General features: G+C 37.4%; 1 protein-coding gene across 1 annotated transcript; it reads right to left on the bottom strand.

The window, feature by feature from the left end:
• Positions 1-2,774: 2,774 nt before the first annotated feature.
• LOC122838358 (desmoglein-2-like) lies at positions 2,775-22,334 on the bottom strand. The gene is made up of 14 exons (XM_044128949.1): positions 22,191-22,334; positions 16,544-16,660; positions 16,034-16,189; positions 15,434-15,578; positions 15,186-15,340; positions 14,701-14,835; positions 14,071-14,253; positions 11,871-12,283; positions 11,639-11,781; positions 8,975-9,196; positions 7,507-7,749; positions 6,278-6,408; positions 5,815-6,096; positions 2,775-4,763 (listed from the first exon to the last, which is right to left on the bottom strand). The coding sequence occupies exons 1-14, from the start codon at positions 22,233-22,235 to the stop codon at positions 3,702-3,704; spliced, it is 3,432 nt and encodes a 1,143-aa protein (XP_043984884.1). The 5' UTR covers positions 22,236-22,334; the 3' UTR covers positions 2,775-3,701.
• Positions 22,335-25,502: the final 3,168 nt, after the last annotated feature.

Below are 25,502 nucleotides of genomic sequence, written 5' to 3'. Positions count from 1 at the left end.
ACTAGAATGGCCACAAAGGGTTAAACAAAAAAGACTGGAACTTAACTGATAAGAGGAGCAGAAAATCACAGAAATAAACAAAACCCAACCCAAGAATCCAGAGTCCTGACGATTATCTAGCTTATTTTCTCACTTTGTTGATGGTAAATATGCTGTATATGCTGGTCATTGAAGACTTTCTTCTCTTGTCTCTGCTCCATTCATTAGCGATGTATTTTTACAAGATTAAAACATGTTCAGGTTTTAAAGCTCAGAACAGGCCTAAACACAGTTTTAAAATGCACTGATCAACTGAGTCGAACACCATCTTTTTAATCTATAGCTTCACTTTCCAAACCTTTATTTGCTCTTTTCTCAAAGACTGTTAGTCCCTGCCAATGCCAAATAGGCTGGGATGGAGAAAAGAAACTGTGATTATGTATTTTTGCTGTGTACAAAGTGGAAGCTCATAGAAGCTCTTGGAGTCATGCAGAAACTCTGGAGGTTTGGGATCTGTTTCAAAGACTTCCCAAAGCAAACCCAACCGGTTTCCAACCTGCATCAGCTTGTCTCTGGAGCAGCACAGCTATTATTACTCATGAGAATGACTCATGTGTATGAGTCATCCTCACATGAGGATCCTCACTCACATCCATGTTTCTGCATTAGGATCTTACAGGGGGGGCCTGAGGTGTCATCAGTTCTTTTTTTGATAATGGTCAAGGCTTGCTGCTCTTGCTGTCCCACAACCACAGAAAAGACATCTTCAGATCTCTTAAGCATCATGTTTTCTCCACTAGGGAAAGGAGACACTTCCCAAGCAATTTACTTACCCTAGTTGTTTCTTTGGGTTTTTTTCCGGGTTTCTCCATTACATAAAGCACAATTCAGTGTATTTATGAAATAAGTAAATTATCACTTTATTAAAGATAAAAGAAAAATTAAGCTATTAGGATTTGCACTAAAGTCCAATGCTCGAATTCACTCTTCCTGTTCTTTGAGAACTCTCATGTCATGAAGGAGTAATCCCTCCCAGTGTTCTCTCCCTCCTATGCCTTCTCATAATAAAGTAGTTTAGTTTATTTAAAAATTAAAATCGGTTAATACATATTTCAATAATCTAAATGAAGACTTCACCAGAGCTTTTTCACCTTTCTTCAACATCATTCTAGCATTGCCATTCTCCTGAATATACAATACAGACCAAAAGTTTGGTCAACTTTTGGCCTGTACTGTATAATATAATATAATGTAATATAATATAATATAATATAATATAATATAATATAATATAATATAATATAATATAATATAATATAATATAATATAATATAATATAATATAATATAATATAATATAATATAATATAATATAATTTAATACACGTTAAGTGGTCCAGTATGATCAGGTGTTGTGTAGCCATTGCTCATGTTACATAATAAAAAGGCTCATTTTGCTGCTGTTTCAGTCTCATTCTGATTAAATAAAACATTGTGGCTAGAGTAGCTAACATTTAGACAAAGTTAGTAGTAAAACTTTGGACATGAGACAATTCCAGAATTAAAATGACTTAACTTCACTGTTTGGCTCAGCTCTCTCTTCACCACAACGGACCGGTACAGTGGGACCGGAACAGGACACGGTTGAACACCTTCTCCAAGTCCACAAAACACATATAGATTGGTTGGGGACCCTGCTGTAGGTTTTCTCCTTTGTATGGTCCAGTGTTCCACAACCAGGATGAAAATCACACTGCTCTTCCTGAATCCGAGGTTCGACTATCCAAAGGACCCTCTTCTCCAGGACCCCTGAAAAGACCTTGCCAGGGAGACCTAAGCTTCCTATAATTGGAGCACACCCTCCGCTCCCCCTTTTTGAACAGGGGGACCACCACCCCAGTCTGCCAATCCAGGGGAACTTCCCCCGATGTCCATGCGATATTGAAGAGTCGCATTAGCCAACACAACCCTACAACATCCAGAGTGTTAAGGAACTCTGGGCGGATCTCATCCCCCCCCGGGGCCCTGCCACCGAGGAGCTTTTTAACCACCTCGGCGACTTCGACCCCAGAGATTGGAGAGCCCAACCCAGAGTCAGACTCACCTTCCTCAATGGAAGGCATGTTGGTGGGATTGAGGAGGTCTTCGAAGTATTCTGCCCACCTGCCCACAATGTCCCGAGTCGAGGTCAGCAGCACACCAAAACACAACACAAAACACAACTTGGTCTGATTTGGTGAGTTGATTTGTATTTCTCAGGGACCGACAGCTCCCCCACGGAGCGGATCACGGCTACGGACGACACTATAGACAGTGTTGGTGCTGTACTGCTTCTCCCCCCTGAGACGCCGGCTGGTGGACCAGAATCGCCTCGAAGCCGTACGGAAGTCTTTCTCCATGGCCTCTCGAAACTTCCCCCACGCCCGAGTCTTTGCCTCAGCAACCACCCGGGCCGCATGCCGCTTCACCCGCCGGTACCCATCAGCTGCTTCCAGAGTCACACAGGCCAAAAAGGCCTGATAGGACTGTTACATTTCACAGACAGTAACTTTTTTCAGCTCTTGGAATTCTCTTGCACATCAATTTTCTGTGTGTGAAGGTTAAATAACTGCACTTGCACTCAGATTTTCTCCAGATGATATCCAGAGTGAAGATGAGCAGCACAAAAGTAAAAATCCAGTTTATCCACACTCAAGACATATGATGACGCCTCTTACTTGTACTGTACAGAAAAACCTTTGTGTTTTGTAGCTGAGAAAAAGATGGTATAGGTCAAGGAAAGAAACATAAACAAAATTGAATGAGTAAACCATTTTTATTATCAAACTTGTTCTTTTGGTGCATCAAATGTTTACAGAATGACAAGCATATATCTCTTTATTTGAAGTCTCAACATCTATAGACACATTATAGCCACAAGAGAACACCCCTAATTCCAGCATTTAGACTGCTTAATAAGAAAAAGAATTTAACCAACTAACAGAATGGTACTGACTAATAAACATAAAACATAAATCTGAAACCAGACAAAATATTCAGTGTTCTTAATGAAAAAATGTGAGTGTGTGAGTGTGTGTGTAAGACAGAGTTTTCTCATCCCTGGACCAGTCTTGAGAAACAGAAAGACAGCATGGATATTTGTAGACAGATAAGATGTCCCAGACAGCATTAAGCTAACAAACAAAAACACAAGCCAATAATTGCAGCAAATGAATATAATGTGCTCTACATATTGGGATAAACCAGATGGGTTCGGCTTTTTGTCTTTGCTGTTGCCATTATTTTCAGCATTATACAATAGAGAATTCCATCAATGTTACTGTTAGCTATGCAATAATGGTGCAAGATTTAAAAGACCAAGGTTCATTTTTGATTTAGATTTTTTAGATGTAAAGGTTTACAGGCATTGTTCCAACTTGAATGAGGCCTTACCAATACAGTTACCTCTATTGGTCCCATCTAATTTAGGTTAGGAGAAGTTGAGTGCCATGGCAGAACCTTCGAATGATGTCTTTTAACTACAATTGCATAGTAACTTAGGTCGTGAAAATTTAGAGGTTAAGATTATGGTATTTTAGCTCAATTTAAAGGGTATAGATTCAAATACTAACTGTAGTACAGCTTTTGACCTTAACATATGCCTTACATGAGCTCCCATCACCAAAGACCATACCCTACTTGTCTGTTGACCACCTTACAGGTATTATATCTTAGTTCTCCTGACTACTGCACAACAGTTTTATGAATAGTACGGGTTGTACTGAGTGTCTTGGAAGAGGTGCGACTCTTAGAGCAACTGGACTCTCCAGCACTGAGGTCATGAACTTTTTGAACCCCATTGACTTCAGCTGTTTGGAAGACACCTCTTCCATCCTGAAGCTGCTGGCCTATGCTGCTTGACTCCCCAATATTCAGCATTGTCTGACATTCTGACAGGTCATTTAACATTGTACCACCTTGAATGAGGCTAGCTTCATTCCCATTTAATACTTTCACTGTTCCTACAGGGACCTGGCCTTCAACAACCATCATATTTTGGGCGCCAGAGAAGTTTTCTGCGTGGACCATGTTGCCAGTGGTTCCTTGGATCCCATTGCTGTCCACCAGAACTGCTCCAAGGTTCTGGGGTTGGGCACTAGGCATTATTGTTTGGCCTTGAACAATAACTCCCTGGGATGAGCCAAAATCAGTGCCATTAACCATTACCATGTGCTGTATGTTAGGGCCAGGTGTTTCAGCTAGTATCATGGCATTCTGAAGTGGCTGCTGAACAACATATTGTATGGGCTGCAGCATGGGTGCAGTGGTGAAATAGACAGGTTGCTGTTGGTTTACAACTAGCATCTGGTTCTGTGCCTTCCCTTTTTGCACTGAGGTCATCCCTTCCCTCACTATGGCCTTGCTCTCCCTTATTTTAGCATGCTCAGTTGTTTTACTTGTTTTACTAATTAAAGTCTGCTCGGTTGTGGACTTATCAGGCTGCACTTTGGATGGCAAGGACATCTCTTGTCTTGTCACCAACTTTGGTACTGACACTTGAATGTTATTAACAGAAGGATTAGGTAGAGGAGCGTCCACCTGTGTTGTATCAGTTTGGACTATTTTACCTCCACATATCTCAGCAAGTGTTTTAAAGCTTGGTCCAAGATTATCAAGGAACTCCAGGTCATAGTCTTGTTGCAAATTGCTGCAGCAGCCAACGGAGCCAGCAGAGGAGGCAGTGCCTTCATAGTCAAACACCAACATGTGATCTTTTTGCACAATCTTCTCATCTCCACTGGTAAACTGTAGGAAATTAAGAGTTTATTTGTTTTCACATTAACAGTATAAAATTGAAAAACCAATCCTGACTTCAAGATCTGCATATTAACCAAATTATGAAACCCTCTAATAAGCAAGAGAGTGAAAGAGAGAGAGAGTGAAAGAGAGAGAGAGTGAAAGAGAGAGAGAGAGAGTGAAAGAGAGAGAGAGAGAAAAAGAGAGAGAGAGTGAAAGAGAGAGAGAGAGAGAGAGAAAGAGAGAGAGAGAGAGAGAGAGAGAGAGAGAGAGAGAGCTTGGAGGTTGCAACTGTAATGAAAAATGTATATAGGCAGCATTGTTAAAAAAACCCATAATGTCAATGCAGATTTTACCAGCATTAAAAGAATGAGAAGTATTCAAATCATTTTCATTTTAAAAATGAAGTGAAACTCCAGGAATTCTGTATTGAAAGGTCTGATGATCCCAGCCTACACCCTCTTGCATAACTGCTTTGTAATTGTCACTTAATCAGTGCCTCTAGTCTTTGGACGAATAAAAAGCGAACACTGCTAAAAGCTTTCTAAAGGTTACTCTGATTAGAAGATCCTCCTAATCTAAAACTGCAACACTGTTAAGAGGAATTTAGTATTCCCAGGTCTAAATTCTGACTTTCAGAATAAGTGGATCATTACTCTATTTACCTGCTCTTACTTTTGTGTATTTGACTAAAGAATGTATTAAGGAATAAAAGAAAATACTTGACATGGTAGCAAATCACTAAGTTCAAACTGATTATTATAACAAATTCTGTTTTTGATGCCATTATATAGACCTCAAAATGCTCTCAACAGTAAGGACTGTGATGCAGAGTTTGTTCACAAATGTCCTCTGGTTAATTCTGTTCTCAATTAATAAAAGTACTGAACTTCATGCACAGTGCAATGTACAAAACGGAGAGAAAAGATGATGGAAAACATTAGAATTGCAAGAGTAGTAAATGTGGGACCATGAACAAAAGGATTGCAGATATTTGTCTTTACATTTGTACTGCTGAAATGCAAATGATTTAAAATTTCTGTGAACATTGATTTCTCACCTTGTTGTAGTATCCTCTCAGGTAGCTCTCTGGCAGCGAAAGACCATCATTGAAACATTCTGTTGCAGCTCCTTCTCTTGACTGTCTGCCTTCAGCCTCAATGTGAGAGACACTTTTCTCCCAATAACCCATCCCCAACAGTCCGTCTCTGTACTCACTTGAAGCACCTTGGTTCATGGAAGCAACAGACTGCTCCATTCCAAAACCTGGACTTTGTACCATTTGTACAAAACCAACGTCAGATTTTTGAGTTTGGAAAGGAAGATTTTTCAACGCACTTTCCTATAAAGGGTCAAGGATGCATATTTTTTAGCACAAAATCTTTGTATAATTTTGTCAAATTAGGTCAGAAGCTCAATATACAACTTTCCTTTAAATGTCTTTTGAAAACAAACTAATACTCTGTACAACAAGTGTGCTGCTCTCAAAAGTCAAGTCAAGCTTGTAAACATGTTGGTCTCACCGTTAGTTCTCCTTGGCCCTCAGTGTCATATGAAATGAGATGTTGTTTTGTTTCATAAGGCATCTTAGCAAACATGTCGCCATAGGCTGACGGATTCCCACACTGGACCAGTATCATCAAAAAGGGAATGACTGAAAGACAAAAGTACATAATTCAATTAAGAGTAGACCAACAGGATGCTCATATCTCTGACTTCAGCATCTCTCTGCCAGGCGTTCCTACAATACAAGCAGACAGCGATTAAAAGAGGAGCAGCTGTTAACAACAGATGGGGAAACCCAGGACATATTACTGTGAAGTGTAGTCTCAGCAGTGCACATATCCAACAATTAGCATTAAGCTTTCCTCTATCTTACCTTATCTCATCTTAAGAGGGTTCACCAGTGTTATTTTGCCAAATATATACATTCTTACGTCAGCTGTTGCTGACACTGCAGGTAATGTCATCAGATCAACTAGTTCTCAACTACAGACCCCCTGTTTCAACAGTTTGCCAGATGCTCCACCCAAATCCTACACACACAATGTAAGATTTGCTTTATTCAAAGGATCACGAACACCAGGCTGAAAAGCAGAGGAGACTGGCATTCGCCATCACTGCTCCTAATTTATATATTAATATGAATTAATATATTAATTATATTAATTTCATTACATGAAAACACACACAGGTATGTGTGTCTAGAACAAAGTCTGGGCACAAAGGTGGTAAAAGAATTGGGAACTACTGCTGGCAACTTGCCTTCAACATTAGATCTGCACATTGACTTGAACACTTCAAATCTCTCCTTAAAAGTCATTTTATTCTTTATCATTTCCATGAGGCCTGACATTGCAATTAACTTGTTCTGTCTGTTTTTATTTGTAATTACTCATATGTGTTTTTATCTGTGGTTTTATGAACACTACAGAGCATTTTCATAGCAGTTTCTAAAGTTCATTATAAATAAATTGACACTGACACTGAATGGAATTATCTTTATCATATCATTTGGGGTTTTTTTCTCAGTCATGTTTTCATTTTCATGCCTTGTCTTTTTGAAGCACCATGGGATTTCTTCATGAAAAAGGGGCTATATACAAAACCTGACATTATGAAGTTTCTTCAGCTCAGAGCTAATTAGAGCTAAGCAGTAAGAGTTTTCTCTGATCATCTCACATGTGCCTCGTAAGCAAGGCCAAAGCTCGTCATCAATCTTTCAATTAAATAAGAACTGAGTTACACTCACGTAGTACGGCCAAAACTCCCAGACAAAGAAGTCCAATGCCTGCAGGTCCTAATGCTGGTTTTGACCCAATCCATTTAATGGCTTCTTTGTTTGAACAGTGATCTATTTCTGTGCAGTCACAGAAAAAGACTGTCAGTTTCTGTGGTTTTAAACAGGAGAGATTCTGTTGGTCTTTCACCACAAGCATCAGTTCGCTGTGGGCAGGCCGCACATCATCAGATGTCGTCAGAACTACTGCAGTATCTGTCAAATACAGCATATTTCACATGCATTATTAAAACTTTCACATTCTAATTTATCCTTAGTCAAGTGAAAAGAGCATAACAGATATATACATTTAGTTAATGGGTTAATATATTTCTGACACACAAAGTCAAATTTCAAACATTGTTTTCAATACAACTTATCTCTTCCCATTTGCCAAAGCTCAGCAGCAGTCAGTTACACATGTTAAATTCATAGCTCTTTTAGCATAGTTTTGTAAAATCATTTAGAAGGTAATAAAGTCTATTTTAACTGAGTCAACAAAGAACCTGCCTCCCAAGGGAAAAGTGGGACTGAAAAGGATCATTTGCAGTGATGCATCTGAGAGTCTCCAAACCCATTTAGAGAGAAAAAGTCCAGAAGGATGTCAACAAAAACATGTTAGAGAATTGAGCTTATTGTCTCAGTAACAGAAAGTCTGTAAAGTTCAACCCAAATGATTAACACCTCTGGCTAATACAGGTCCAAAATGATCTTCTTTCAAAACAGACATTTGTTTCTAATTGGAAATGAGACAGGAGCTCTTAATAAATAATAAAACTCTGCAAACACAGGATGAGTTTTTAAAAAAGCCTTTTTTTTAAACTCAATGGAAAGAATCTTTATGGCCACTACAGCAATCAAATCGTTACACTGTTAAATCCTTAGTGAAATGATTGAAAAATAAAGCACAGACTGATGAGCTTTGAGGTTGGAGGCCTCCTTGCCATCATCTTAACAGATTTGTTATCAGACACATCTGTCTGATATTTGAGTGTTTATTTATCTGTAACCATGAAAACACACACAGGTATGTGTGATTAGAACAAAGTCTGGGCACAAAGGTGGTAAAAGAATTGGGAACTACTGCTGGGAACTTGCTGTGAACACTGACTACATTACACACCACCTGCAGCCTTTTCTCTTTAGTATTTACCATCTACGTCATAATTCAGCATTCAAACATCTGAAATTATGTTACTTTGCTTTCAACAATGCCAACATGTAATTCCTGTAGTCTTTTTTAGTCAAAGCCATAATCCTACTGTTGACAGTTGAAAAGAAGTCACTCATGAAAAAACATATTTTCTATCTTGTTACTTTTATGAAAGTCCTGTCATGGGGAACATGAAATTTATAAAAACATAACATAATGTGATTTTTATTAATAATTGCAGGATTCAAATTTTCTTCACAAATTATATAGCTTCATATATTATCTTACCATTGTAAGGCATCATTTTCCAATCTACTGTTGTGCTCCCAGGGAAAATGGAAAACGTAAACGGTGGGCCATTAGGAAATGCATCTTCATCTTTGGCATTAACAATAATCCTCTTGTTGGATTTGCACACAGGCATGAAGTCAGTGGTCAGTTCGGGGCAGTGGTCATTGAGATCCTCCACCTGGATGGCTATTGTGCCAGTTGCTGTTTTACTTGGCATTCCTGTAATCATAAAGCAAAAACAGTGAATCATTAGTTTTCCCCTTTTTCTCAGTAACACAGTTAAGGAGACAGTCTTTGTCCTTTAAATAATGTCATATTTTTCCACATTAAAGCAACATTTCCAATATGTTTATTTATTGGCATGGTAGTGTTTCCTGAATTCTGTTTTTTATGTTTAATTTTTTCCAGAAAAGTAAATGGACTCTGAAGAACAACTAGACACAAAGTTAGAATCTTTAGTTAGTAAAATGGGACCATAATATGTAAATGTTTTTTTTTTAGCTTATTTACCTTAATTTATCTTAAGCACACACCCTAAAGCTGCCTTTAAAGGAATGCAAATATTATTTAAATTTCTAAGGCCACACACACAATATTACGCTTACTAAAACGAAAAGGTTGTTTTAAAAAAAGGACGCCCCATTCAGACGTTTGCCAGTAAGGACTTTCCAGCAGTCCTACAGTCGACAGACAAATGAGACTATCAGTTATAAATGTATCAATTAGGAATGTTTGAAGATTTCACCATTTACTTCTCTGCTGTTTAAGTGGATCTTGCAAACTCCCCCCCAAAAACACACACACACACACACATTACATGTCAACTTTATTAATTAGCACATATTGTGATGGTATCAAAATCATCAGCAGAAGGTAGGAAAGAAAGAAATCATTAGCTGACAGAGATGAACCATTATGTCTAAGATAAAAAGGTTTCTTCTCTTAAAGCTGAGTTTTTCTTCTCCAGACGAGGAAGCAGAGTTGTAGTTAAACATACCTTTCTACAGCTGTCTATTATAACCATTATTTCCTCACTGAGTATGTGAATATGTCATTTAACAACCGACCTTTTTCTCACTTATAATTTACTAAAAGAATTATAAAAATAATATAAAAGTAAAAAAACTAGATGTGGATTATTGACCAGCACATGTCTCTCTTTTAAACCCTAATTAATATCCTATTTTGTCATATTTTATTTTGTCTCAGAAACTTGGCTGTAGCAGATTTATCAGGCAACGAGGCAACTCTTTTCTGCTATTGGAGATTTGAATGTTTTCCCTAGAAACACTAGTGAAGGTCAGCTTGGTCTTTTTCCTTCCTACACAATTCCACTCAATCCTAATCTCACTTCAGGGGTCTGACTGGACTTTCTCCTGTTGAAGTGGATTCCTCTGGTAGATTTTCTACCGGGCTAACCAGAGAACAGAAAGAGAAGTTGTGAACAATGATATTGATTTTCTGCACTGTTTTAGAACATTTTTTGCTGCTATTGTGAAAATGGCAGCAGAAGAAGTGAACAACGTCATTCAGTCTGTGCAAGCCAAGCTACCGAAAACTGAATTAACATCGTCAGCCGTTTCTTTCTCTCTTTCACAGGCAATTTCTGACAAGCTTCTTAGTGTTGAACTGGCGCTTTACATACGTCATGGATAAATGTTAGTAACAGGGTAAAACTGAAAACCTCAACAGAGTCCATGCCTCTGAAAGCAATTGTTTCTCAATGTCCAGTAAAGAAAAGCATGGAACAAGAGGCCTGTTTTTTGACCAGCCTAGGTGGAAGCAGAAAATGGTAAAACAAAAACTAGAGTGACTCTGAGGGTGTTTACACAGCTGGTTTACTTTAGTCTATTTCAGTTGAAGAATTTATTAACTATTATGAGAGTTTGGCGTGTTGCTGCCAGTCTTGGCCAGGTCTCTCTTGAAAATCAGATTTTTAATCTCAATAAGACATATCTGGTTAAATAAAGGTTAATACATACATGTTAACTTGTAACTTTTCTGGTGGTTCAGTTTCTTTTAACAGATAAAAGTCTAAATGAACCAAAACCTCACAACAAAATCCATGTGAGAATTATCGATTGTGTACTGATCTAGTAGAAATCACAAGAATTGAATCATATTATTAGTTTGTTTCTCTGTTTTCTAGAAGACGTCAGGAAAGTTGCATGGTGTTTTATGCTGTTTATTAATTTGCTTACTCTACAGCATCTCATAAAGAAAGATTGAAGTCGGATCACATTCACATCATAAAAGAGTCGCTTAGAGATTGTTCTGCAGCATATTGACAGCACCTCTTCCAAACAGTCTCGGTATCGTTGCTCTGGTTTCACACACCACAGCAATAAACTAAACAAAATAAACAAAATAAACTAGAATTCATTTTAATTTCAATGAACAGCTCCGGTGTGAAAACACTGTAACAGAACTGCTACCATAGGAAGATGGAAAGAATTCTTACTACTTTCTGCCTGTTGAACTTGAATAAGATATAATGCAGCAAATAACTTCATCATGACAATTAGACTGGGTAGATATTTAACAATTAGATATTATTCTCATCACAATTTAAAGGAGCAAGGGAACAGGTATATTCTGGAATTCCAACTTAGTTCTAAAATTGCGTCCCAATATGAAAAACCTTAAATAATACAACAGTACCTTCAGTGATGCAGAGTATTTCAGCCTTGTACATCCCATCCACCAGGAATGGAGATTCCCTGTCAGGCATCTTCTTCAGTTTGATGTCAGCTGTCTTGGGGTCAATGCTGAGCCAGTTCTGAGGATCTGAGCCTTTTAAATATCTATAGATCATAAACAGAAAAAATGTTATGAAATAAAACTGAAGATGTAATTTAAAATTTATAAGCTTTGTGCTTGTGTATACACTGACTTGACATCCACTGCTGGTTTCCCAGTATCTTTATCGATTGCAGGATAACTGGCAATCACTTTATTCACGTCGATGGGCGTTCCCTCCTTGATGGGGATAGATTTGACTTTGGGTTCAAAATGTGGTCCTTCTGGTTGGTTTTTTACATTGATTTTTATTGGATAGGTTTTAGATTTGCTACCCCAGGCACCACCAGCCCCGCTAGCACCACTGGCACCACTGGCACCAGTGGCACCACTGGCACCACTGGCACCGCTGGACCCACCGGCACCACCGGCACCACCGGCACCACCGGCTCCTCCTCCAAAACCTATATTAGCTCCACCAGATGAACCAGACCCATCAACCAGTGGAGCCTTGTTCCGCACTGAGAGCCCAAGATTCAAGTCTTTTACATTTTCAAAGTCAACAGGCTGAAAAAGGAACAGAAAAATGAAATCTTAGTTAAAACACTATTTACAGTGTGTGATTCAGCTGCATGCGTGGATAAACTATATTTTTCTTGTCAGTTGAGACTTATACATTTATGATTCTTTAAAATCTATGTGAATTAATATTTGTGCAAGAAATTAAGCTTCTATTAAACAGAGTCACTCAATGAAAACAGAATTTTCTTTTGCAAGCACAGTTATTGTAACCTGATCAGTGACTGACCGCCTTTAATGAACTGGAGACAGTGTTACATGCTCACATTTGCTTCCGTCTCCTGATTGTTTGTTTGTTGTTTTTATTTTGGCACCTTTGACGGTTCACTGGTGGGGATGGGGCCCGGGGGCCGGGGGGCCGCCAGCCCCAGTGTTTTTAGTTGGGCTGGTGATGTGTGGCGTGTTTGAAGCTGCTGCAGCAGCGGAGTTTTTGCTAAGAAAAAATAACTTAAAGTACGGTGCAGAAAGGCTCCAGAAGGAGCAAGACTACCTTCAACTCAGGACGGATCCACCCAGAGGGCAGCGTCGGATGTTTTGGCCGGGATGAAGTTTGTTTTCTTTTGTTTTGATTTTTTTGGAAAAACTGGCTGGCCGTTAGAGGATTCTTAGGGCCGGCCCAAAGCATAAGTAAACTAACCAGCTGCCACTGGGGCCCCCTCAGTGGAGATGATTATTACGTTTTTATTTTTTAGTAATAATTTTTGTGTCATTATAATATTAAAAACACACAATTTCACTATGAACTGATTTTTTTTTACATTAATATATATTTGATAATGTATGTAGAAATTATTACTATATGGATAAAAAGAAAAAAAATAAATTCATGAGCTGCCGTGCAACGTGCAGAGCGGATCCAAAAGTCCAAAGGTCAGAAGATAAATAGGCAAAATAATCAAAACAATGTCTCAGAAAAGGAGTTCAGGGAGGGAGAATAGAAAAAAGCCGAGATAAAGGTTTGTTTTTAATGTGTCTTGATAATGTAAATGAAGCTGAAGTTGATTTCTGATTCCAGCTTCCGATTCGCAAAATGGCTAAAGGGCAATTCCACCTAAATTTTCACTACCTTCCCCATCTATAATCGACTCTAGTTTAAAAACTACAACACCTAGACTCTTCAAACCTGGATTGGATTATTTTCGACTAATAGCAGAAAATTTAGAACCTTGTTTGGGATTTGTGAAACCTTTATCTGATTTGTGAAACTTCAATAAAGGTGGATTTTACCACTTTTTTGCATATGGATCACACTAGAACTGCTCCAGTTCCTAAAATACAACTCATAGACTCTACAAATTTATACTTTAACTTAAAATAACAGGAATTTGTGTTTGTCTTGAAAAGGGATGCATACTCGTGAATGAAGCATTATTATGGGCATTTTTAGTTATGCCCAAACTTATTTATACAACTAGCAAATTTGGGTAAAATATGATTTTCATTTAACAAATAAGTCTGTCTGAACAGGAAATGAGACCAGAATCCAAAACCAATGTAAACAGAATATCAATGTAGATATTGACATTTTATGAAAAAAGTATCTTAAAAAATAATTGATATCAGTCTATAAAAGGTGCCCAATAAGACAATGAAATCTTTATTGGCTCTCCAAACCTTTGGCTCCTTCCTCTGGCTGGGTTACTCCAAAACACTAAAGCTATTTCCATTCACAGGAAAAATCGCAGTCAAATTTTTAAAAATACTTTTAATTCCTCAGGGTTGTGAATAATTTTGGCCTTAACCGTTTATCCTCTGGGTAAAAAAATGCATGATACCTTCTCAAGAAACAGGATCCCCTCGTTGGTGTTGGGATCAGTTTTTATGCTGAAATATCCATCTTCATTGCCTTGGATGATTTCATAAACAGCTTCCTGATTCTCCCAATCAATGTCCACATCTTGTGCTTTGATCCTCATCACCTCAACACCAGATATGTTCTCTTCAATGTCTCCTTCATACTGTTAAAAAAAGAGTAAAACATGTTTTTTTTTCCCCAGTAATATTTATACAGTAATCCAGTAATATTGATTTAAATAGAACATTTCTTAATCAGAAATTTCTTGACTTGAATATGTGACCAGAAAATATTGGCTTAGATTTTCAGTTATTGTCACAGAAGATGCTTGATAACAAATAACTGTCCTATAATATCAAAAATCATTATCATGTTCTTAGAGTGAACCCATCTTGCTGTCCTAAAAGCTAACAGGGAGAAGGTGGTCATGGTCTCACTGACTGTAAGAAGCCTGGCACTAAAGTAGTAAATATTTTGTTACTGAACCACATAGAAGCAGTAACATCAATACTACTATCCAGTCCACAACTACTATAACATCTGAAAGCCTCAATAGCAACATGCTCTAACTGCTCCAATATCAATGATAAAAACTAAATGAAATATTTACTGCTTCTTTTTCCAAAGTTGGGGGATTGTCATTCACATCCCGAATGTTGATAGTGACAGTGGCGGTTGCAATGTGTCCTCCTGGTGCACCATTCATATCTTTACCAGTCACTGTCAGCAGGACTTTTTTGTCTTTCTGAAAGAAAAATATAATTTATTGTTACACTAACAAATCAAATGTGAGTTTATTTTTATAGCACAAGGCAATCCAAAGTGCCATACAATTTTTTTTTAAATCCAAATTTAATCATAAATCATCAGCGCTCAAGCAAACAGACACTCTGTTCAAATGGTTCTGTAAACAAAATGTTTTCAGTTCCTATTCAATGGTACTAGCCCAGTTTTAGGAGTTCTTTAGTTTTAACACCCCTAAAACTGTTTCTCAGCACCCCTGACATCACTGTTTACCACACACAAACATACACACCACACCCATAAAATATCGAAATAACAGGAAACAAAGGCAGCTGTTGGTGGAGTTCATACTTCTCTGTCCAAGACATTGTTGACATAGATGGTGCCATCTTCGGTCATGGTGAAAAAATCAGGAGGTTCCTGGTTTTTGATGGAATAGGCGATCTTAGCATGAATCGTTGTGTTATCATCCCTATCAGTGGCGCTAATTGTGACAACTGAAGTCCCTGTAAAATCAGTTTTAAATCATGTTGGATCATGTTTCCAATTCCATTTGACATTTTTATTGTTTTATGAGTTTTTATATGTGCCATACTGACCTTTAGGACTAAGCTCGTTCACCTCAGCTGTCAGCACCGATGACTCAAATGTTGGAGCGTTGTCATTCTCATCTACGACCTTAATTTGCAGGTCAATTTTTGCCTCTGCTTCAGTGCCATTTGGGAATTTAGCAACGCCAGCGAGCTAAAAGAGATGAATCAGAGTCTTGTTGTCTTTGTCATACTTAGAAAATAAAGATATTCAGCTCAACTCAGCTCAGCTGCCAGGATTTTGGACTTTGGATTGCTTTTGTGTGTTACTTTCATGATTTAACACCATCATCCATCTCTACCTGGGTCTACAGCGTCCTGCCACTTCATGACATTTTCTGTATATTGTTGCAGAAGCTCAGAAACATCTTAGTGCTCAGGTCATTCAAGCCCCAAACATAATCTTAGTATAAAATACAAATTTTAATTCTTACACGAATCATGTGTCATCTATATTATGTGGGAATACCAGTGCATGTAATGAGGGTAAATAGTTCAGTTAAAGCTGAGCCTTATTGTCTCTTGTCGTATTGTATTTGGAAATCATGTAAGCTTTTTTTTTTGTTCACATTTCACACAGATTATTTCAAATTACAGCTGGAAACTTACTTTGTATAGGGGAATCTCCTCCCTGTCAAGCTTTCTGGTCACTCGAACATTTCCATTAAGAGGGTCAACCACGAACACATGAAAAGGATACTGGTTTGCTCCGACACCCTCTAAGGAGTAAATAACATTTGTTCCAATCTGTCGGTCTGATCGGATCTGAAACAGAAGCAGACTCAATGATTTCACTGCACTGAAAAGCAGAACAAATGACTCTGCATGTTAACACAGCAGGAGCTAACTTGACCTAGTATCTACCCTTTCACCCATCTCAGTCATTATTTAACTAAAAATGACTGATTTGAGTCAGGAGTGTACACTGTACCTGCTGAAAATGGACCACTGTCCACTTAGCAGCAGTGCTTGTTTGTCTTTCCAGACAGAACAATCTTTATAACTTAAACAAACAACAACGAAAAAAACAAAAGCAACATTAATAAATCTAATTTACCTGTAATTCTCTCATGATAAACCTACATGTCTGAATTAATGAAATATGTTTGAGTCTCTCACCTTGGCAATAAATTCCTTTTGAGTGTAGTCTTGATTTTCCGTCAAAGGTACTGGAGGGAGAACCCACTCTCTTTTATGTCGCAACAGATGAGTTCTTACCACAACAATAGCCTGAATCTGTGAACACAACAAAAATACAGCAATTATTTCCAACAATAAATGCAATGGCTTCTTAGCTTTGTCCTCTTTCTTTAGATTTTTATTTATCTATTTTTTTATTTTTTTATTTTTTTGCTTATACTGACAGCTCAGAATGATACTGCCTGGACTTGTTGGTGTACTTCACCAGAAAAAAAAGCAAATAACAGGAGGCATGTGAGTATGCTGACAGAAGTGATGGTTAGAAAGTCGATAGCTTCTGAGGGAAATGATCTCCAGTAGAGATCCTTACACTCCTCTGTCACTGAAGAAGATCTCCAGTTCAGCAACAGCTTTATGGGAGACTTTGTCCACCAATAATGTTATTTTCTACTGAAGTAAGCACTTTGAGTTGTCTTTGGCTGAAAGGTGCTATGTAAAGTTAGTTTTCCTTCCTTGTTTTCCATCACCTGCACTGGGTCGTATCCTAGCACGGAACTGGCCTTTCTGGTAAGTTTTGTTTTTTTAACTTATTCCTCTTGGCTGTAGATAACATGTTTTTACTGCTGCAACATGCTACACTGTAGTAGATGGCCGAAGCCACCATAGAGCCAAAGAAGGTCCTCAGCAGCACCCCCTGCAGGCCAAAAGACCTTCTCAGCAGGTAAAGTTTGCTTTGACTTCTGCAGGGTGTCTGAGCAAGATTTTAAGTAAAAGTTCTTGCATACTGAATGAAATTCTTTGGCAAGGATGTCAGCTTGACTTTATTATTTTTATCAACAAGTGGTTATGATTCATGTTGATTAGCTAATAGAAGCAAAGCTGAGACTGGAACAATGACAATGGAAATGGCTGAAAAAGGCACGCATCTTTCTCTCAGAACATTTACAATAGCAATCATGGCAGACTCCATTGAACGGCTTTCTATAACAAAGACCTGGAACATTCAGGTAGTTTGCTCCACCCAGTAGGGACTGTTACGGAAAATTATTATTTTTAGTGCTTAATACAGCTAATCTTACCCCAGGTGTAAAAGGTATATTGAACAGTCTGATTTTGAACAAATTTCTTAACAGTTAATTTTATGTCATGTGTAAAAGGTATCTTGAACATTCTATGTTGTATAAATTTCTTAGTTTTAAACAGATATTCTGTGAAGAATTTACAGGAAATTATCCACCAGAGTAAATGTCAAAGGTCAGGAACTAGATGCAGATCAAAGGAGATCTTTTAGGATTGTTATCAGGGCTCAGGAAGCCACGAAATTAGCATCTATTGCAGGGCAGAAGCCTGTATGGCTCACAGAGCATCAAAGGTTTTTTAGAACCACATCTGACATGGTTTAAACTAAAATGCAACATAGAATGTTGAGATCACTAACAGTTTTCTAAGTATTAATAGCAAGTTTATAATTAAAGTGCATTATCTAAGTTTAGAAGGGAGAATGCTGAATGTATTTGAAAATTGTACTGTCTATGATAATATCTGAACCAAATGGAAATTGTTTCAATGAAAATGTGTTGTTTAGTATTAGAAAACTGTTCAGGATTTTATGTGATAAAGCAAGGACTTAAATCTTTGGAAAATGCTGAATTTGGAAAATGCAGTAGACCAGAATTAGGTTTGTGAAGATAATCTTTCCTTAAACTAAATTACTTGATTTGGCCGGGAGGCACTCCGAATTTCACAGGTATCTGTTAGAGCCAGAAGACTAGGATGCAGCTGCTTGCTCCATTGTTCTTCCAGAGAGCAAATGGCCTTTGATCTCTGGAAGGTCTAAGTTCCTCTGAGTGTCCAGGGAGCTCCTGGTTGGTCGAACCAGTGCACTTAATGAATACATTAACAAGGAGAGAAACGCCTCCACTATAAAGAGATTGAACACGATAATAATAATTTAGATCGCTGTTATTTCCTGCCGTTTTGGCATTCAGCCTTCTCCAAAGACATGTCTTTGCTTTTTCTGTCTCTGTCTTTGTTTTTATTCTTTGTCTGTCTCAGGTAATTAGTCTGTATCTTGGCTGCTTTGCAGTTTGTGTTGTTACTTCATTGTGGTTTCTTATTGGATTAAACGCTGTAACTCTGTGACGTCATCACGCATGTTGCTCCTGATTGGCACACGCTGCTTGCTGGAAGAACCCGGGAAATAGGAAAGAAATAGAGAGCCAAGCTTTTTCCAAATTAAGCTAACTTAATAATATTTCTTTCTTTAACAGGAGGGACCGCATGTGATGTTCCAGCCACAGACCTCTTGATCAGTGTTCAAGACCGCATTGTTCAACATAAACAGGCACTAACATAAATCTGAGACAGATGAGTCTGATTTCTGAATAAGGAAGTCTCAGAACAAATACAGCCTGTGAAAAAGTACCATGAGTGCTCATGTAGAAAGAAATACTACTTATAGCCCCAGATGTTACAAACCAATTAGGGACAGCCCTGATCATGAGACTCTCATACAAGAACAGTCTTCTTTCAGGTGCTTCTTCAGATCTGCTGTGATGTTAAGCACTATAGAAGATCGTGTGCTTCCTGCCCACAACCATCAGCATCTATACAACAATTAATTGAAGAAACTTAGAAAATGTAAAACAACAATCAATTTCCTTTTGAGATTAATGTAGTATTTCTGAATTTAAATTGCATTCTTTGTGTAAAGCACTCAGATCTACGTTCAAAATTATTGGAAGGATTTGGTTAGAATAAACCATTCCTGCTGTAAAGTCAAAATACCACAAGCCCTAAACTGACTCTTGGTTTCTTTGAACATTAATATTGTCTGACTCAGACACATTGTTTATTTCATTCGGTAATAAAGCATTTATTGCAGCTAGAACAGCCATGCTGCCCAATGGGTAAAATCAGTTAAATTAAATTGAACTGAATTCAGTTCAGTTTACTTATAGCACAGCATGATATCTCAAGGCATTTCATATAAAAGCCCTAATTCCAATTCAATTATTCATACAATATTACATTACAATAAATCCTAATAGTCATGGATGTTAGGAAAGTACTCAACTCCTCTTGCTTGGTTCTGGTCCAACGCAGCAGGCAAACATTCTACTGAATACTTCTATTTTTTGGCATTTTTAGCTACATGGAAAATAAAATGAGATGCTCAAGCTCCTTGATAATTATTTCCTCCTGCTCTGAATTCGTAATAAGTGTTGCTTTATACCATGATCACTGTGTTTACTATCCTGTTATAATCCACATAAATGACAAAACTCATGATGTGTACTGCAGTGGGAGGTGTCTTGTGGACTTTGAAGGGTCTGTGCAAAAAAAGACATTCTGCAACCAAGTGGCCACATATTTGACCGACCATGCTGGGCACTTGGGTCCCCTTTTAGAGACACTTCAAATTTTTTAATTTACTGACTTGGCTTGGAATCTGTCTGTATGACTGGAATGAACTGACTCTTTTTGTAAAGTGCCTTGTGAGAACACGTTGTGATAAAATAGAGTCAATTGAGTCTAACTAAACTGTGGAAAGCAAAATGCTAGTAGGCGAAATTTCATGTCAAATAAAATTTCACCAATTTTTTTATTTATTTTGCTAGTCAACTAACTGGTGTAATGTCATTACAAGAGCTTGCCGTAGGAGTCAGTCTGGATGCTAAATGTCCTGTCATGACACAATGGAAACGCAGGATTGTTGACAGTCAAACTAGACAGTTGAAGCCGGGATAAAAAAAACATGAAAAATAAAAATTTTAAAGGTTCCAGAACTATTTTGTTATACTGGGAACGTGATCACAACATTCTAATATGAAAAACATAGCTAGAGGGATAAACTTTTCACATTATAACTACGTTTTTGTTTGTGATTTGGGGTCATCGAAGTTTCTGTTCTGCAATTAATGTTTTTCTGAGACCAAAATTACAAATACTAAAAACACATTTTTATTTATTTTAGGATGTTGTTTAAAGGTACCAAGCCCCCTAGGGGACATGGAGATATTTTTTCTTTTGCGTTCCCTCGCAAAACTGTACTGATCAGTTATGCGGCATAATTGAATACTGTAAGTCTTTCTTACGGTGGCCGCTGTACTTTCTGATTTAATATAAGGTTATGTAAGGTTTTTCCATGAATGTTAATATCTCATTGTAAAATATCTGAAGTTTTATATCTTATTTAGGATACAAAGGCACCACAAACCTATGATATAAACAGAAACCTTCCGTAAGTAGGAAAGAAATATAAATACTGTACATCCAAACTATATTTCTGAGTTATTATCACGGCGTAATAACTCATCTGATAGTTTTGATTGTGTCTCCGATAAATGTGACAGAACAAAGAAGTGGTTTGGAGTTAATTGATACACGGACAGATGAGATTCCCCGAGTTAACCCAATACGGCCCTTTACTATAATTAGTTTGTCGTGTTTTTAATAATAAAACGTGTTTATTATTATTAAGTCTTTGGTGCAAAAAACTGATTCGATTCATTTACTGCATGTTTATGTCTGTTATGGTTGAGATGGAACTGAACATTAAAAGCAGCTCTTTAAACCATTCAACACAACAGCGACACAATCAAAACTGTCAGATGACTTATTACGCCGCGATAATAACTCAGAAATATAGTTTGGATGTACAGTATATATATTTCTTTCTTATAAGGTTTCTGTTTATATCATAGGTTTGTGGTGCCTTTGTATCCTAAAGAAAGATATAAAACTTAAGATATTTCACAACGAGATATTAACATTCATGGAAAAACCTTACATAACCTTATATTAAATCAGAAAGTACGGCGGCCACCGTAAGACTTACAGTATTCAATTATGCCGCATAACTGATCAGTACAGTTTTGCGAGGGAACGCAAAAGAAAAAAAATTCCCCATGTCCCCTAGGGGGCTCCGTATAAAGGCAATGTAACAGATAGAAACATTTAGTTAAATGCAGGCCACTTGCAGTTACAGAACACAGCCTGCTCCTGAAAATGATGTTTCTCAGACTTCAAGAAGCTTGAACCTAAGACGGAGTATAGTAAGACAAAAAACAAATAAATAAATAAATAAAATCACCAGATCAAAGTCATAAAAGTACGAGAATAAACACGTACTAGAATAAAGCAATAATATTACAAGAACGAAGTCATAATACTACTACTGCATTCTTGTCATATTATGACTTTTCAGGTAATTGCGACTTTAATCTCTTAATATTGACTTTACTCTCGAAATATTACTTTATTCTCATATTATTACGAATTTATTTTCATTTTGTCTTATTCATAAATCTATTTTTATGGCTCCAATACTCCGCCTTACAAACTAGCATAGTCAAAGTGAAGAGTAATAATGAACCCATCATTCTGTAAATCAGCTCATGCCATCTCATCAGGTTTTAGGACCGTTAGTGTTTTTTTTCTTCTTTCAGATCAGTTAATGAAAAACAGACTTAATTTCTTTCGCGTGTCAGACTGTGGAGTGTTGATTCAGACCCACGCCCTTTGCGCGCGATGAAAACTAGAGCGGCAGGTTTCTACCTGAGAGAAGCAGGGTTTTAAATTTTACAAGGCATTTCTAAAATACACATAATGCATCTGAACTCACCCCAAACAGAAACAACACCAATGATGACCGGGCCAGTCGAATCATGATAACTGGAAGAAGTCAGGTGGTTCCAGTAAGCCCACAGAGTCCGCTTGCGCTTGTTGTTTGTCTGGTCCGATCACGATAAGGAAGGACGCTTTAACTGGAAGGACAATTTCACACCGTGTCAAAAGGTTTCCACGCCCCCAAGCTAAGGTAGGTGTGGGTTACCTGATCCTGGCGTGAGACAACAACAAACATGCCATTTCATGACTTCTCCAGAAGTCTGCTAATTGCAGATTCCCAGACAGAGAAGCTCACATAGAACTCTAACAGCCTGGGGACAAAACTGGTCTCCTGGAGAGAATGAGTCACATTATCAACTCTTGTTTTGTTTTAATCTCAGCTCCAATAACCCAGGTTACTCACTATTTTATTAACACTTACAAAAAATAACCTTTGTTTCAACTTCCCAACATTTATTTTTCAGTTACGTTTTTTTGTAAATTTGGAGGCGTCTGTCTGTCTGTCTGTCTGTCTGTCTGTCTGTCTGTCTGTCTGTCTGTCTGTCTGTCCTGCAACACAGGAGCATATTGACAAGAAGGGCCATATTAGGAAACAAGTTAGACCCCTGAACTGCAGCCAGTCTTGGTGACCTGGGTGATGATCATCAGTGGGTTTGAATGTGGTAGGTTCAATACGTCCCCTGGCCAAAAGCTCCATGTTGTTCCCAAAAAAATGGACTATAACTTCATAATTCTAAAATACTTGAGTATTGTTTAAGGTTCTGTAGTATTAATATTTTGATAATTTTGTGAGTATAAACAGCAAGACGTAAAACCATAAAATTAACATTACTATAGTATAATTTTTCTAAATTTCTTCAATACACTCATGCATTGTCTTTTTCTAATTTAAGATCAGGTCACTGGGATAACAGTTCCAGACAACCCTCTCCCAGCAACACACTGGGAAAACCCAGACCAGAAAGGATAAGTTGTCCTTATCTCTGGAGTGAATTCTGGACCTGGTTCTGTCTCTCCCCCAAATGGAATATGCCAGGAAAACCTCCAAAGGGAGTCCCTCACTGGAGGCATCCTCAAGATATAAGTATGATCTCTCTTTTTAATTTTTATCAGAACTCTTGCTGTAGCATTTTGGATCAACTGGAGCCTTTTAATTGTTTTTTGTGGATTTCCTTATAGCAAAGAATTACAATAGTTCAGCCTTGCTGTCACAAATTCATAGACTACTGTTTTAGCATCACTCCTGGACAGGATATTATAAGTTTGGCAATATTTTGGAGATGAACAAAAGTAAGTCCTAGAAACTTGCTAAAGTTAAATGACATGTCCTAGCTAAAAATAACACAGCAATTCTTTACTTTATTATTGGAGGCCAAATTAATGCCATCCAGGATAAGTGACTGATGAAGATTCTTTTTCAAAGGCTCTGGTCCAAAAGCAACTTCTGTCTTGCCAGAATTTAAAAAGTGTCATGGAAAAATTACTATAAGGTCACATTTGCTGGTCATGTCATATGAAATGCTTATGAACTATCACCAAAAGAATTATTTGGGTTTCATGTAGAAGGTTAGAAGTTGTTTTTTCACTACTGCGTCAGAACCAGACTGTCTCTCCCTTTGTTTAATTCTTTATCGTTGGTATAAAACTCATGTGTTGTCTCTGCCTGGCAGAGCTTAGCAAGCTTTTCATCCAGACCTGCTTCATTACTGATTGTCCTACAAGCTCCCCGTATTGTGCACAATATATGAATAAACCTGATTGAGTGATTTCACCTGAACAGTGCTTGGAAATAGAATTTTTTCCACGACAAAAGAAAAAGTTTAGTGTCCATATTTTAATGTCCTGAAGACATGCCAGTAACCTGTAAAATGAGTGTCATCAGCATAACAGTGAAAGTTTATCCCATGCTGTCTGCATATAAAGTAAAAGGAATTTGTTCTGTGGTACTCCACAAGTAACTCTGGAGTGTGAAGAAAATATGTCGTTTACATGAACAAACTGGACAAATAGGATTTAAACCAGCCAAGTGCTCTTCCCTTGGTCCCTACATGTTCAAGCTGTTCTAAGAGAATATTGTAATCAACTATGTCAAAAGCAGCACTGAGATCTACAAAACCAGAACAAACACAAGTCCATTTGCAGAGCCCAACAGAATATCATTTGTAACTTCCAGCAGTGTTGTTTCAATCAAATCAAATTTTATTTGTATAGCACATTTCAGCAGCAAGGCATTTCAAAGTGCTTTACATCTTATAAAACATAGAAACTGTTGTTGTTGCAACATCCCCCCCGTTCTTAAAACTGGCATCAAGAAACGATTCGCCTGGTTTCTGACGACCTCCATCCAGGTGTCCCACCCTTCTTCCCCCTGTGAATTAGCCAGACTGAGCAGCCTGCAGTCAACTAGTTTCACAGAGCTCACCTGTTAACGGTCGCTTCTTCTCTTTTATTACAACTTGCTCTTGTTACTGAACCAGGTAGGTTTTAGTGACTCAGGCGAGTCCCAAGGATGATGTTTTAAATATGGGCCACCAGCAACCAATAAACCAATAAAACATTTTCCAGCTCTTCCTCTCCAGAATCAAACATCAGAGCTACTGTATCTCCCGATTGGAGATATTGTCAGATTTTGAAATATTAAACATATTTCTCATTAGACTCACATTTCTACATTAAGGTTGTTTTTTTTCTTAACTAATCAGAAATCTCATGTTTTCATTAGCTGTAAGTAACAAATCATCATCATTAACAAATGAAAGCTTTAAAGCACTTTATCTGTGTGATGTGTTTAGTTTGTGAGTTGAGTTACTGAAATACATGAACTTTTAGCAAATATTCTAATTTGTTGAAAACGGCTCTAGCTAAGGAGTGCTAGGGTGACACAGGTCATCCCTGAAATTCTGATGTATGGAATCACAAATCCTATTATCTGATATATATATATATATATATATATATATATATATATATATATATATATATATATATATATATATATATATATATATATATATATATATATATATATATATATATATATATATATATCTGATGTACTATAATTAAATACAATAGGTACACTTAATGATATTGTATTAGCCATTAGGTAATATATTCGGCAAGTACTTTTACTTTAATACTTTAAGTATTTATAAAAGCCATTACTTTCTTACTTTTACTCAATTAAAAATGTTAATGTGGTACTTTTACTTTACTAGAGTACATTTTTGTTTGTTATTTGTACTTTTACTTAAGTACATTGAGTACATTTTCCAAAACTAAATGTAACCCATCCATCCATCCTCCC

The sequence above is a fragment of the Gambusia affinis genome, linkage group LG10, assembly GCF_019740435.1.
Source record: "Gambusia affinis linkage group LG10, SWU_Gaff_1.0, whole genome shotgun sequence".
NCBI classification, from domain to species: Eukaryota; Metazoa; Chordata; class Actinopteri; order Cyprinodontiformes; family Poeciliidae; genus Gambusia; species Gambusia affinis.
Note: the sequence above shows the minus strand (reverse complement) of the source record. Positions and strands in the feature narration are given on the sequence as shown.

What these genes read in the sequence shown, in the direction of transcription:
- LOC122838358 (XM_044128949.1), bottom strand. Translation starts at nt 22,235, where the DNA reads ATGATTCGACTGGCCCGGTCATCATTGGTGTTGTTTCTGTTTGGG. An exon ending in GAACGAGCTTAGTCCTAAAG is followed by an intron (nt 15,341 to 15,433) that starts GTCAGTATGGCA and finishes CTGATTTTACAG; the next exon opens with GGACTTCAGTTGTCACAATT. An exon ending in GGATCCTGTTTCTTGAGAAG is followed by an intron (nt 12,284 to 14,070) that starts GTATCATGCATT and finishes TTCCTTTTTCAG; the next exon opens with CCTGTTGACTTTGAAAATGT.